The sequence below is a fragment of the Rhinoraja longicauda genome, chromosome 15, assembly GCF_053455715.1.
Source record: "Rhinoraja longicauda isolate Sanriku21f chromosome 15, sRhiLon1.1, whole genome shotgun sequence".
Lineage (NCBI taxonomy): Eukaryota > Metazoa > Chordata > Chondrichthyes > Rajiformes > Arhynchobatidae > Rhinoraja > Rhinoraja longicauda.
In genome coordinates this window covers 4475057-4489927 of record NC_135967.1, presented here as the reverse complement: position 1 = coordinate 4489927, position 14871 = coordinate 4475057, and the positions used below count along the sequence as shown (strand labels likewise).

Below are 14871 nucleotides of genomic sequence, written 5' to 3'. Positions count from 1 at the left end.
TTGTTCTTTGGACAGTGAAGTCAATGTTGCATGTAGCTGTCTGCTGTGCTCTCTGTCAAAACCATCATCTAAACATCCTGATGATTTTTTTTGGTCCAGTATATTCGAGAACCTCAATGTTATTTTGCTGCACTATATTAATTTAAAGATTCTTGCCCTTGGTTTTAGTTTACCTTTTTTAGATGATTATCATTAGCCATACGCTTGTCTACACTCTCTGATTCCCTGTTTGGCAAAGGTGCATTCTTCTGTGAAATTGAAGTGTATTTCACACAGTGGCTGCTTCTTTATAATCTTCAAGTCTTTTCCTTTCTCACAAATTGGCCTAAACAAGGAATATTGGTAATATTAATGTCTATTTTGTTATTTTAGTAAAAACTATTTGTTTCTTTTCCAGCGCAAAGATTATACTGCACTTACAAAATTTTTGCATCCAAAATATGAGTATGTTCTTGCTGTGAGAATGATGCCAATTCAGTGCAAACTTTATCAGTACTACCTTGATCATTTTACAGGTATGTGACAAAATCTTTTTTAATAAACATTTGCAATTTTGATTTTTAAAGTAACTGTCCCGGTTGTGATTTTAATTCATTGGTTAACTTCGGAAGAATAGCTGGCTATGCAGTGTCTGGTCACTTTTGCATGTTACATAAATACAGGAATCATGCCTGTTTGTAAAATGAGTTGGCTGCCATCCCCAGAAAGAACAATGCGATTCAATAGCTTGTGTATTTTCAGTCACGGAGGAATTGCATAGTGGTGTGTGGTGAGTTGGAGCTGGGTCTTCCTGCTGTCTAGACATTGTGGAGAGAGTAAAGGAATGTTGCTGTAGATCCCAGAGTAATTCTGTTGATCAAAGTGTTACATCGAAATATTGGCATTTAAAAACCCCAAATTATTGTTGTTTTTTTTTGCATGTATCTTGGACAGACTGGGTGCGAGTGTGGTGGCTGCCTGGCAAAGTCGGCGTGAGACCCACTTAATTTTCATTGGCCCAGATCCCAATGTTGATTGGTGAACTGCCATTGAAATGTTCCCATCCCCATGAGTAACAGACTTATTTGTGAGGCAGGATGGTGCAATTGCCTGTTTCAAAGAGCTTAAAGTGCCTCGCATCTGAAATAGAAAGAAGACATTAATTTACGTAATCAATTTCAGTATCTGCATGAATTTTGAATTTGTTACGGTGATTAACTCGTAAACAACTGTCAAAGTTCTCTCAAGATTTCTGATTAATTTTGGAGATAAGGATTTTTATTTAATCATCTCTGTGAATGAGCTGCCTCATAATGTTAAGTGTCAAGAGTGTTTAATTGTCATATGCTCTGGGACCACAACAATAAAATTCTTACTTGCACAACGCATCTCAAATAAACATACAATAAATCATCAGATATTCTCGATAAACCAGAGCAAGTCAAAGTAGCTTTTGAAGAGTAGTGTGTTTGAGCCTGTGGATTAATGATTGAACCAGAACGAAGTTATAAACAGGAGTGCAAAAACTAAGGTGGTTTCAGGGTGCATTTGACTCAATTGTTAAGGATGAGGCTCCTGTCTGGTTAAAGCAAGAGTTCTGGTCACTAGAATTGTCCAAAATGTGGGTGAAGAAGCGGATAAAGGATTGGGGAACATTGTGAACACATGCACAATGGAACAAGTCTGTATTAGGCCAAAGGCAATGATGCTTTGAGAACTGCAATAGGTAGGGGAAGCTGAAAATAAGTACATTGCAAGTAGAGTATGTGTATTTAAAGGGGAAATTGAGTCAAATTAAACGGTGGCACAAATTAATCTTGAATTTCAAAATAATGCTGCAACATTCAAGAAATTAAGAAATTAAAATGAAGGTGTTTAGTATTACATAAAAGTACTTGCATAGAAATGCTATACATTGTCAATATGAATGAAATGAGGTACGCTGTTTTGAAGTTAAATTTGAGGCTCCTGCAAGTGTGCTGTTGACTCAGTTATCAAAATTCTGCCAAGTTAGTAGATGCCTATCAGTGATATTTTTTTAATAGTTTGTGATAAATGGGTTTTAAAACTCGATTAGCCAACAGTTTATTCTTGTGCAATCAGTGAACACTTTGAATCTAAGGCCACAATTACCTAATCAGCATAACTTGTGCAACATTTAACAAAGCTCTTTGAGGACTACTGAGCAAGATCTATTTAATAATCTTTACGAACTACAATGGAGCATTCATCTTGTAGCTTTTACTTAAATTATGTTTCATAACTATAAAGTTTAATTTCATTTTCATTCATGTTTGCTGTGATATCATTGTGCATTTTAATAGCATACAGAGGCTTAACTGTAGTGAATTTGAACCAGATGTCTGGTTTTTGCTGTGATTCAAGGTCATTTTGCCCAGCTGGCTTGCTTAAGGGTAGGTGTAACTTATTGAAAGCTGACTCAGCTCTTGGATTTTATATATTTAAAATAGTCTTTCCAACTATATTTTTGATCTGTTAAATTTAATAGTCATCTTCATAAATGTATTATTTATACTAAACCGGTCACAATGTATAGGAACTTCAGGCACACCAATGACTTCACAAAAATTGCATTCTGGTGTGTAAGGTGAGATTGAATGTGCCATTGCCCTCCTTTACTTGTGCTGCTGGTTTCTGTGATTACTGAATATATTTAGGGCCCTGTCTCCCAGCTGTTCCAGATTTTGTGTGTGCCATGCATTTGTTAGGGGTCCCTCCTCAGTCTATCTACATGTATTTTTTTTAATGTTTGTATTCTCCAGGGCGAAACATAGTATCGTAATAGCATGATAACATAGTATCATACAGCACCCAACTTGTCCATAGAAACATATAAAATTCTTAAAGGATTGGACAGGCTAGATGCAGGAAAAATGTTCCCGATGATGGGGGAGTCCAGAACCAGGGATCACAGTTTAAGAATAAGGGGGAGGCCATTTAGGACTGAGATAAGGAAAAACTTTTTCACCCAGAGAGTTGTGAATCTGGAATTCTCTGCCACAGAAGGCAGTGGAGGCTAATTCACTGAATGTTTTCAAGAGAGAACGGGGTACTGATTTTAGATGATTAGCCATGATCATATTGAATGGCGATGCTGCCTCGAAGGGCTGAATGGCCTACTCTTGCCCCTTTTTTACTATATCCTAAGGTGCCTATCTAAGCTCATCTCATTTGCCAACATTAACCATGCCTGTTGAAACCTTTCCTGTCCATGTATCTCTCTGAGTGTCTTTTAAATGATGCTATTACAAACTAAATGTCCTTCCAATCTTCAAATCTTCAATCTTTTAAGCTTAATTTCTATTAATGAAATGGGATAGAGTGTAAGGAAATTGTAAGTGTAAGAAAATAACTGCAGATGCTGGTACAAATCGAAGGTATTTATTTCACAAAATGCTGGAGTAGCTCAGCAGGTCAGGCAGCATCTCAGGAGAGAAGGAATGGGTGACGTTTCGGGTCGAGACCCTCCTTTAGACTGATGTCAGGAGGGCTTCCTTTGTCCCGCCCCCCTGACATCAGTCTGAAGAAGGGTCTCGACCCGAAACATCACCAATTCCATCTCTCCTGAGATGCTGCCTGACCAGCTGCGCTACTCCAGCATTTTGTGAAAGGAAATTGTAACCGTCGGGTATAGGCTTTGACTCTTTAAAAGCTACAGTGCCCTCCATAATGTTTGGGACAAAGACCCATCATTTATTTATTTGCCTCTGTACTCAATTTGAGATTTGTAATAGAAAAAATCACATGTGGTTAAAGTACACATTGTCAGATTTTAATAAAGGCCATTTTTATACATTTTGGTTTCACCATGTAGAAATTACAGCAGTCATAGAGTCCTACAGCACAGAAAGAGGCCCTTCGGCCCATCGTGTCCGTGCCGCCCATTACCAAACACAGTCTAATTTTAATCCCATTTTCCCGCATTTGGACCGTAGCCCTGAATGTTGTAGCATTTCAAGTGCCCATCCAAATGCCTCTTAAACGTTGTGAGTGTTCCTGCCTCCACCACCACCCCAGGCAGTGAGTTCCAGACTCCAACCACCCTCTGTGAAAAAGTTATTTCTCACATCCCCCCGAAACCTCCCTCCCCTTACCCTGTATCTATGTCCCCTCGTTGTTGAACCTTCCACCAGTGGAAGAAGTTCCCCGCCATCTACCTTATCTATGCGCCTCATGATCTTGTACACCTCGATCATGTCCCCTCTCAGCCTTCTCTGCTCCAGGGAAAACAACCCCAGTCTGCTCAGTCTCTCCTCATAGCCGAGGCCCTTCATCCCTGGCAGCATCCGGGTGAATCTCCTCTGCACCCTCTCCAAAGCTATCACATCCTTTCTATAATGTGGTGACCAGAACTGGCCTCACCAGTGTTCTGTACAATTCCATCATTACCCCCCTACTTTTATATTCGATGCCCCGGCTAATGAAGGCCAGTAACCCATATGCCTTTTTAACCACCCTGTCCACCTGTCCTGCTGCCTTCAAGGACTTGTGTACCTGTACTCCAAGGTCCCTCTGTACCCCTGTCTTTCCTAGGGTCCTTCCATTCATGGTGTACTACCTCTCCAAGTTATTTCTGCCAAAGTGCATCACCTCGCACTTTTCAGGATTAAATTCCATCTGCCACTGCTCTGACCATCTCATCTATATCTTCCTGCAGCTTGCAGCTCCCTTCCTCGCTATTCACCACCCCCCCTACCTTTGTGTCATCTGCAAACTTGCTGATCATGCCCTGTACGTTGACATCTAGATCATTTATGTAGATTACAAACAGTAAGGGACCCAACACCGATCCCTGCGGCACCCCACTGGACACCGGCCTCCAGTCACAGAAGCACCCTTCTACCATCACCTTCTGTCACTAAGCCAGTTTTTTTATCCATTTTGCCAAGGTGCCCTGGATCCCATGGGCTTTTACCTTCTTGACTAGTCTCCTGTGTGGGATCTTGTCAAAAGCCTTACTGAAATCCATGTATACCACATCCACTGCACTACCCCCATCTACCTCCTTGGTCACCCCTTCAAAAAATTCAATCAGTGTTTATACATAGTCCCCCCATTTCAGGGCACCATAATGTTTGGGACACAACAATGTCATGTAAATGAAAGTAGTCATGTTTAGTATTTTGTTGCATATCCTTTGAATGGGGTGACTTGTACAAAAGGGACGGGTTGCATCTTAACAGCAGGGGGACAAACATTCTGGCAGGCAGGTTTGCTAGTGTGACACCTGTGGCTTTAAACTAAGTAGTGGGGGGGAGGGGTTAACAAATTGTGAATATGAAGATGAGGTAAAAGGGAATACAGGAGATATTGCAAAAGACTCTCGGAAGAATGGGAACAGAAGTTCTAGAGGGGAAAAGAAATTAAGGGCAGGGCCAATTGTGAACGATGTGAGAGGGGAGGTAAATACAGAAGTTAAAGTGTTGTACTTAAATGCGCGTAGTATAAAAAATAAAGTGGATGAGCTTGAGGCTCAGTTAGTCATGGGCAAGTATGATGTTGTAGGGATCACTGAGACATGGCTACAAGAGGACCAGGGCTGGGAACTGAATATTCAGGGGTACACAACGTATAGAAAAGACAGACTGGTGGGCAGAGGGGGTGGGGTTGCTCTGATGGTAAGGAATGATATTCATTCCCTTGCAAGGGGTGACATAGAATCAGGAGATGTTGAATCAGTATGGATAGAAATGAGAAATTGTAAGGGTAAAAAGACCCTAATGGGAGTTATCTATAGGCCCCCAAACAGTAGCCTCGACATAGGGTGCAAGTTGAATCAGGAGATAAAATTGGCGTGTCAAAAATGTAATGCTACGGTGGTTATGGGAGATTTCAACATGCAGGTAGACTGGGAAAATCAGGTTGGAAATGGACCCCAGGAAAGAGAGTTTGTAGAGTGCCTTCGAGATGGATTCTTAGAACAGCTTGTACTGGAGTCTACCAGGGAGAAGGCAATTCTGGATTTAGTGTTGTGTAATGATCCTGATCTGATAAGGGGACTAGAGGTAAAAGAGCCATTAGGAGGCAGTGATCACAACATGATAAGTTTTACTCTGCAAATGGAAAGGCAGAAGGGAAAATCGGAAGTGTCGGTATTACAGTATAGCAAAGGGGATTACAGAGGCATGAGGCAGGAGCTGGCCAAAATTGATTGGAAGGAGGCCCTAGCAGGGAAGACGGTAGAACAGCAATGGCAGGTATTCCTGGGAATAATGCAGAGGTTGCAGGATCAATTTATTCCAAAGAGGTGGAAAGACTCTAAGGGGAGTAAGAGACACCTGTGGCTGACGAGGGAAGTCAGGGACAGCATAAAAATTAAGGAGAGGAAGTATAACATAGCAAAGAAGAGTGGGAAGACAGAGGATTGGGACTCTTTTAAAGAGCAACAAAAGTTAACTAAAAAGGCAATACGGGGAGAAAAGATGAGGTACGAGGGTAAACTAGCCAATAATATAAAGGAGGATAGCAAAAGTTTTTTTAGGTACGTGAAGAGGAAAAAAATAGGAGGTGGCTCTAGAAATAGTGGAAGCATTGGAGATCATTTTTCAATGTTCTATAGATTCAGGATCAGTTCCTGTGGATTGGAGGATAGCAAATGTTATCCCACTTTTTAAGAAAGGAGGGAGAGAGATAACGGGTAATTATAGACCAATTAGTCTGACATCAGTGGTGGGGAAGATGCTGGAGTCAATTATAAAAGACGAAATTGCTGAGCATTTGGATAGCAGTAACGGGATCATTCCGAGTCAGCATGGATTTACGAAGGGGAAATCATGCTTGACAAATCTACTGGAATTTTTTGAGGATGTAACTAGGAAAATTGACAAGGGAGAGTCAGTGGATGTAGTGTACCTCGACTTTCAGAAAGCCTTCGACAAGGTCCCACATAGGAGATTAGTGGGCAAAATTAGGGCACATGGTATTGGGGGTAGGGTACTGACATGGATAGAAAATTGGTTGACAGACAGAAAGCAAAGAGTGGGGATAAATGGGTCCCTTTCGGAATGGCAGGCAGTGACCAGTGGGGTACCGCAAGGTTCGGTGCTGGGACCCCAGCTATTTACGATATACATTAATGACTTAGACGAAGGGATTAAAAGTACCATTAGCAAATTTGCAGATGATACTAAGTTGGGGGGTAGTGTGAATTGTGAGGAAGATGCAATAAGGCTGCAGGGTGACTTGGACAGGTTGTGTGAGTGGGCGGATACATGGCAGATGCAGTTTAATGTAGATAAGTGTGAGGTTATTCACTTTGGAAGCAAGAATAGAAAGGCAGATTATTATATGAATGGTGTCAAGTTAGGAAGAGGGGGAGTTCAACGAGATCTGGGTGTCCTAGTGCATCAGTCAATGAAAGGAAGCATGCAGGTACAGCAGGCAGTGAAGAAAGCCAATGGAATGTTGGCCTTCGTAACAAGAGGAGTTGAGTATAGGAGCAAAGAGGTCCTTCTACAGTTGTACCGGGCCCTGGTGAGACCGCACCTGGAGTACTGTGTGCAGTTTTGGTCTCCAAATTTGAGGAAGGATATTCTTGCTGTGGAGGGCGTGCAGCGTAGGTTCACTAGGTTAATTCCCGGAATGGCGGGACTGTCGTATGTTGAAAGGCTGGAGCGATTGGGCTTGTATACACTGGAATTTAGAAGGATGAGGGGGGATCTTATTGAAACATATAAGATAATTAGGGGATTGGACACATTAGAGGCAGATAACATGTTCCCAATGTTGGGGGAGTCCAGAACAAGGGGCCACAGTTTAAGAATAAGGGGTAGGCCATTTAGAACGGAGATGAGGAAGAACTTTTTCAGTCAGAGGGTGGTGAAGGTGTGGAATTCTCTGCCTCAGAAGGCAGTGGAGGCCAGTTCGTTGGATGCTTTCAAGAGAGAGTTGGATAGAGCTCTTAAGGATAGCGGAGTTAGGGGGTATGGGGAGAAGGCAGGAACGGGGTACTGATTGAGAGTGATCAGCCATGATCGCATTGAATGGCGGTGCTGGCTCGAAGGGCTGAATGGCCTACTCCTGCACCTATTGTCTATTGTCTATTGAATGCAATGACTGCTTGAAGTCTGCGATTCATGGACATCACCAGTTGTTGGGTGTCTTCTCTGGTGATGCTCTGCCAGGCATGTATTGCAGTCATCTTTAGCTTATGCTTGTTTTGGGGGCTAGTCCCCTTCCGTTTTCTTTTCAGCAAATAAAAGGCATGTTCAATTGGGTTCAGATCGAGTGATTGACTTGGCCACTCAAGAATTGGCCATTTTTTAGCTTTGAAAAACTCCTTTGTTGCTTTAGCAGTATGTTTGGGATCATTGTCTTGCTGTAGAATAAACCGCCGACCAATAAGTTTTGAGGCACTTGTTTGAATTTTGAGCAGATAGAATGTGTTTATACACTTCAGAATTCATTATGCTACTACCCTCAGCAGTTGTATCATCAATGAAGATAAGTGAGTCAGTACCTTCAGCATCCATACATGCCCTGGCCATAACACCCCCACCGCCGTATTTCACAGATGAGGTGGTATGCTTTGGATTTTGTGCAGTTCCTTCTCTCCTCCATACTTTGCTCTTGCCATCACTCTGATATAAGTTAATCTTCTTCTCATCTGTCCACAAGACCTTTTTCCAGAACTGTGGCTGCTCTTTTAAGTACTTCTTGGCAAACTGTAACCTGGCCATCCTATTTGTGCGGCTAACCAGTGGTTTGCATCTTGCAATGTAGCTTCTGTATTTCTGTTCACCGTTCTGCAGACGGTGGTCATTGACAAATCCACATCTGACTCCTGAAGAGTGTTTCTGATCTGTCGGACAGGTGTTTGGAGATTTTTCTTTATTATAAAGAGAATTCTTCTGTCATCAGCTGTGGAGGTCTTCCTTGGCCTGCCAGTCCCTTTGCGATTAGTAAGCTCAGCAGTGCTCTCTTTCTTCTTAATGATGTTTCAAACAGTTGATTTTGGTACACCTACGGTTTGGCTGATGTCTCTTAACAGTTTTATTCTTGTTTCTCAGTGTTATAATGACTTCTTTGACTTTCATTGGCGCAACTTTGGTCCTCATGTTGATAAACAGCAATGAAGGTTTCCAAAGGTGATGGAAAGACTCGAGGAAAGACTAGGTGCTGAGAGCTCTCTTATACCTGCCTTAAGGAGGCAATTAAACACACCTGAGCAATTACAAATGCCTGTGAAGCCACGTGTCCCAAACATTATGGTGCCCTGAAATGGGGGGACGGACTATGTATAAACACAGCTGTAATTTCTTCATGGTGAAACCAAAATGTATAAAAATGGCCTTTAATAAAATCTGACAATGTGCACTTTAACCACATGTAATTTTTTTTCTATTACAAATCTCAAATGGTGGCGTACAGAGGTAAATAAATAACGTGAGGTCTTCCAACTAATCAGTTCTCAATTTTATGTTTTCTGTTTTGTGCATATGTGATTTATGTTTTTTAAAATGAATTTTGGACTTTGCTGTTAAACTTGTACTTGCACAAAATGTTGGCAGTCTTGATATTTCAGAATGGGGTTCAGTATTTTACGTCTCATGAACCACCTGTGATAGTTGCTGCTTTTGATTTCTTTTTAATTCTGTTCATTTGCTTCTACCCCATATTTGGGTTTTTTATGCACAATATCACATCAAATTTGCTTTCAATTTATTTTAGGATTCGTCTAAACAAAAACATATGATAAAGCATGCCTTGTTCAAATAATCCTGTGTAAACTGATTCCATGTTCCTCCATTTCTTCTTTGTTGCTCATCTTAAATAAGTACACGTTTAGTGTTTGTTGGTTGCTAGAACTTTTTTTCATTACTTATTCATTCAAAAACTCAACTTGCAACCCACCAACATCACCTCTACCATTTATTTCTCCTTTCTTTTAAACTTTGAATGATTAGTTTTAGTTTATTTTAGCGTAGAAACAGGCCCTTCAGCCCACCGGATCCACACCGACAATCAATTAAATAATTTACAATCAAATATTATAGCTATCTCTTTGATATCTCATATCTTTACTATATTAGACTACCCGGAAATGCACGCAGTAGAATTTATACAGTTTATAACTACATTACAACTCCAACAATCCAGCATCTGTGGAACTTTGGCAGTGCTGGAGTATTTTGGGACTATTGAATGTTGCATCTATTAATATTCAGACTCTGTTGTTTCATTTTCCTTGCAAGTTTCTAAGCGGTACAATATATTTTCCAGTGAATTCAGTGGAAAATGTACAAGCATTTGGACCCTAGCTCCAGTGGCAAACATATCCATGTTCCTGGCCTACAGATCAGACCCTGACCTTGGCTGCATTCCCATAATTATATTGAAATAACTGTTTTAAGTATTCTGGGTAGTTAATATTCTTACTATGATTTAAGTAGTACCTTTGTCAATACCAGAGGCACCAATTACAATGGTTAATGCTGTTCACTTCTTTAAGATGACTGGCAGGCTAAAAGGGAGCTACTTCTACATCCTTAGAAGGTTTAGGAAGTTTGACATCCCCAACAAGTCTCATCAACTTCTACAGATGCACCCTAGAAAGTTTTTTTTATCAGGATGCATCACAGCTTGGTTTGGGAACAGCTCCATCCAAGACCGCAAGAAATCACAGCGATTTGTAGACACAGCCCAGACCATCCTCCCTTCTATTGACTCAATGTAGACACAAACCAACCTCCCTTCTATTGACTCAATTTATACCTCGCGCTGCCTCGGCAAGGCCAGCAGCATCATCAAGGACGAGTTGCACCCTGGCCTCTCCCTCTTCGCCCCTCTCCCATCAGGCAAAAGGTATGGAAGTGTGAAAAAGCACAGCTCCAGATTCGGGGACAGTTTCATCCCAGCTGTTATAAGGCAACTGAATCATCTTACCACAACTATTATCTACCTCTTTGATGACCCTTGCACTATCCTTGATTGGACTTTGCTGGCTTACCTTGCATTAAACGTTATTCCCTTATCCTGTATCTATACACTTTAAATGGATCAATTATAATCATGTATTATCTTTCTGGTTAGCCCGCAAAAGCTTTGCTGTTTGTACTTTTCACTTTTATTTCTGCACACCTTGATATCTGTTCCTCTGCACTGTTATTTTTTATGTTTAGTATGTACTTAATATTTTAATATTTTCTTTGTGTTTGATCCAAATATTCCTGATTCTCACAGTTTTTTATTTTCTCAACTTCCTATAATAGCATCAGAAAACTTCAGAATCCCACTGCAGATGTTTGGGTTCAGACAAGTCGCACAATAGAAAACAAGATGTAATATTGTAGATTCCTGGGCACACTGCCATCTACATTCTACCAGCATAAAAAAATCCCTGTTTTTTATTTCATAACAACTTCCATACCTGTGATATTTCAATAATGCTTTCTACAATGTTGTACACAACATGGAATCTTATGTGGGGATCATACCACAGCGGGGACTTAATTGATCCATTGGTGTGTATGATTACTCTTTGAATTTGGCAAAGCAGTGCAACACTCCTTAATCCTCACAAGATTGTACATTAATTATTCTCTACTGCTCCACTCTAACCTCTGTTAAACTTTTATCAGAAAGAGAATATGGGTGTTTCTGTAAATAAGGTTACCAACCTGTGACATGGGTGGCCAAATTTGAAAGTTATTAAATCATAGTGAAATACCACAGCATTACCATGAGCTAATTTGTGATCAAAATCTGACCCAAATTTAATACTTTCAAATTTTGAGGAAAAAAAACATTTACTTTTTTACTGATTCCTAAGCTCCCTTGCAAAAATGTCGGCCAGTAACCCACCACGAGGCCCATAGTTCACGCCAGGGTCATTATAATCGTGCTGTTTGAATTTTTTTTAAATCGCGATGAGTGCAACAAAAAAAAAACAGTTAGAGATAGCATTGACAACGGGAGGGGCTACAGAATGAGGCATCAATTAACTAGGTGCGCAAACTAGATTTTTATTTCATAATTTTACGTTCTATTCATTATTAAGTATTTCAATGGAAAGGTTAAACACAAAATATAAACAATAAAAAAGAAACAATAAATATAAAAACGGTTACTCTCCTTTTAATTCACACATTTCACATGTGACCAAATGGACACCGCTACTCACGTTGTACTGCAAAAATTTTGGGCATCAGAAAACCATCTAGTCGGGTGATAAATCATAAAAATCATAAGCATAATCAGAATTTGGCTTTTATAGCGTTATTTAATTGCAAAATTAATGTAATCTTCCTGGTATAAATTAGCCTAAGGAATTGATGAAATCCTGCTTGAAAAATGTAACAAAAAAGGCAAGAAAACACAGGGACCTATCTGTTATTTTTCTTTGTAAAAACAGATTTATTTTTGCTTCATCTCATTATTTTGGCTATACACCATGGTCTATATACTACTTAAAATCCAGGATATGAAACAATGGAAATATTACATTAAAAAACAGGAAAATAACCTGGAAGTTTGGAGACCTTCAGTTTCACAACTGAGTGCCGTATTTACGGAAACACCCATACGCAAATATATTGGGGTAGGAATCTGCAACTCCACTTCTTAAATCTGCTAACCATTTAATTAGATCATGACTAAACTGATAGTAACCCAAATCTGCATTTTTTTCCACTAATTATTAACCTCTTCCTTTCAGGTCTCTATCTGCTTTTGCCTTGGAATTTCAGAGATTGTGACCCTCGAGCCACAGAACTCTTTGCGGAGAGAATGAACTCTTGTCATAAACCATTTGCCCCTTATTTTCAAACATTAATTGCTAGTTCCAGAGTGTGCTACAGGAAAAGAACATGCTCTGCAAAACCTTCCTTTCTAAACCCCTCAGGATCTTTTGTGCTTCAGTCAAGTTCACCCTCACTCCCAGGATTGACTTAGAAACTATAGCAAATAGATGCCTAGCCTTTATTTAACAATGAAATCTGCTGATTTCAGCACATTAACATCCTTTTGTACATACAACTTTGTATTTGGACAAATATGGTCTCTATGAACCTGCAGTATAACATATTTATAATTTTGTCATTTAGTTCCTTAGCAATAAATGATAACATTCTGTTAGCTTTCCTTATTACTCACGGGACCTGTTTAGATTAACTGTTCATGAACCATGCACCTGGATCTCTGCCCCACAGTGATGCAAACTGGCAGGGAAAATATTATTATTTTTCCCCACAGTACACCCTATTTGCTAAACTTGCCTGGGAGGAAGCAAGCAAGCAAACACATGGCTATCTATATTTATATATAATATAAAAGTACATTCTACGAAACCCAAAAAAATTAAGATGTGATGATTAGCCAAAGGCTTGATGATTCACCAGAAACCTGTGGGGGTGGGGGGGAAGAGAAGATAAGAGTGTTGGAAATAAAGGGAGATGAATTTCAGCTGCATATCTAGATGAAGATAGTATTGTTATTGGAAATAACAAATTTGATATGCCATTCCCTACCTTCGAATGCGAAGTGTCTTGCGGGCAATGTACGTTTTGTCAAGTTTACTTGCTGTTGTAACATTTGTAATTTGTCCAGAGTAATGTCCCACAGGCAGTAAATGTGATGAATATATAATCTATTTTATTGATGGTATAATAATAGATATTTTGTAAGACACTTGGGAAGAGAAGGGAAATTTAAATGGAATTAGTGGTAAAGATTGGAGAATATTCAGTTTTCTCATGTCCAATGGGGAAAATTGCAATTCATTCATGGATAAATATTGAACAAGAGTTCTAATATTGCGGAAACCATGTCACATATACCGAGTTACAGTTAAAAGTATTTTAACATGCTATCCAATCAGATCAGATAATACAGACCTCCCAACCCTTACGAATTTGGCGGAAACTTTCCACTTTCTTATTTCATTTCCGCCATTCCGATTTCGCCACACATTTTTCCGCAAAACACATGCCTTGCCGCTTGCTTCGCCCCGCCCTGGCCCGGCCTCGCCGCTGGTCTCACCTTGCCGCTGTACTCGCCTCGCCTCGCCTCACCTCGCCGCTGTACTCGCCTCGTCTCACCGCTGGTCTTGCCTCGTCGCTGGCCCAGCCTCGCCTCGTCGCTCGCCCGGCCTCGCCTCGCCGCTGGCCCGGCCTCACCTCACCGCTCGCCCGGCCTCGCCTCTCGCCACTGGCCTCGCCTCGCTGCGGAGCGTGAGGCCCGTTGGTGTTGAGAGGGGATGGGGGGGAGGGGGTTAGGGTGCGGGGGAGTGGGGGTCAGGGGGATGGAGGAAGGGAGGGGCAGAGAGGGGGGTGGGGGAGTGGATTTGGGGGAGGGGTGGGGGGGAGTAAGGGGGAGGGGAGTGGGGAGAGGAGGGGTGGGGGGAGTAGGGTTGGGGGGGACATGGACCATTGTGATTTGCTGTTGAAGACCACTGGAGCAAGTATGTCTTCAATTAAATTAGGTATGTGCAGTTTTTTAAATGAAACTTTTTCTTCATAACTTAGTCATACATTTTATGACCATTGTTCTTTTATTCAATACCAAGAGAATTGGGATGTGTATGGAAAAAGCAAATAGAAAAAACAAAACAAAACAATTTTTTCTTTGTAAAAGGTATTTCTGTTCAATAACCTTTCTATAATAGTAGAATATACTTATGATAGGCCTGACATTGTACATGTAGTCCAAGAACTAGACTGTTGGAAATAATAGTCGTTTCTCACACGTGAATGTAGCGCAATGTGTACGCGCATTTGGTGTGCATACTTTTTTTTTTGCTGAAAAGTTGCATTACGCGCCATGTTATGAATTTTGATGTAAATTTTGGACAAATGTTGGGAGGTCTGGCTAATACTAAGCTTTAATGCAATCAAGTCTAACTCAAGTACAATGGGTAAAGCAATGGGGAAGGTG

At 40.7% G+C, this 14871-nt stretch overlaps 1 protein-coding gene across 6 annotated transcripts in view; it reads left to right on the top strand.

Annotated features, from left to right (window-relative positions):
- Positions 1–14871, top strand: part of LOC144600488 (transcriptional regulator ATRX-like) — a 180897-nt gene that overhangs the window by 112974 nt on the left and 53052 nt on the right. For all 6 annotated transcript variants that reach the window (XM_078412131.1, XM_078412132.1, XM_078412129.1 and 3 more), the window contains one exon: positions 398–515. In XM_078412131.1, coding sequence (XP_078268257.1) covers positions 398–515 — 118 coding nt within the window. The remainder of the gene's footprint in view (positions 1–397; positions 516–14871) is intronic.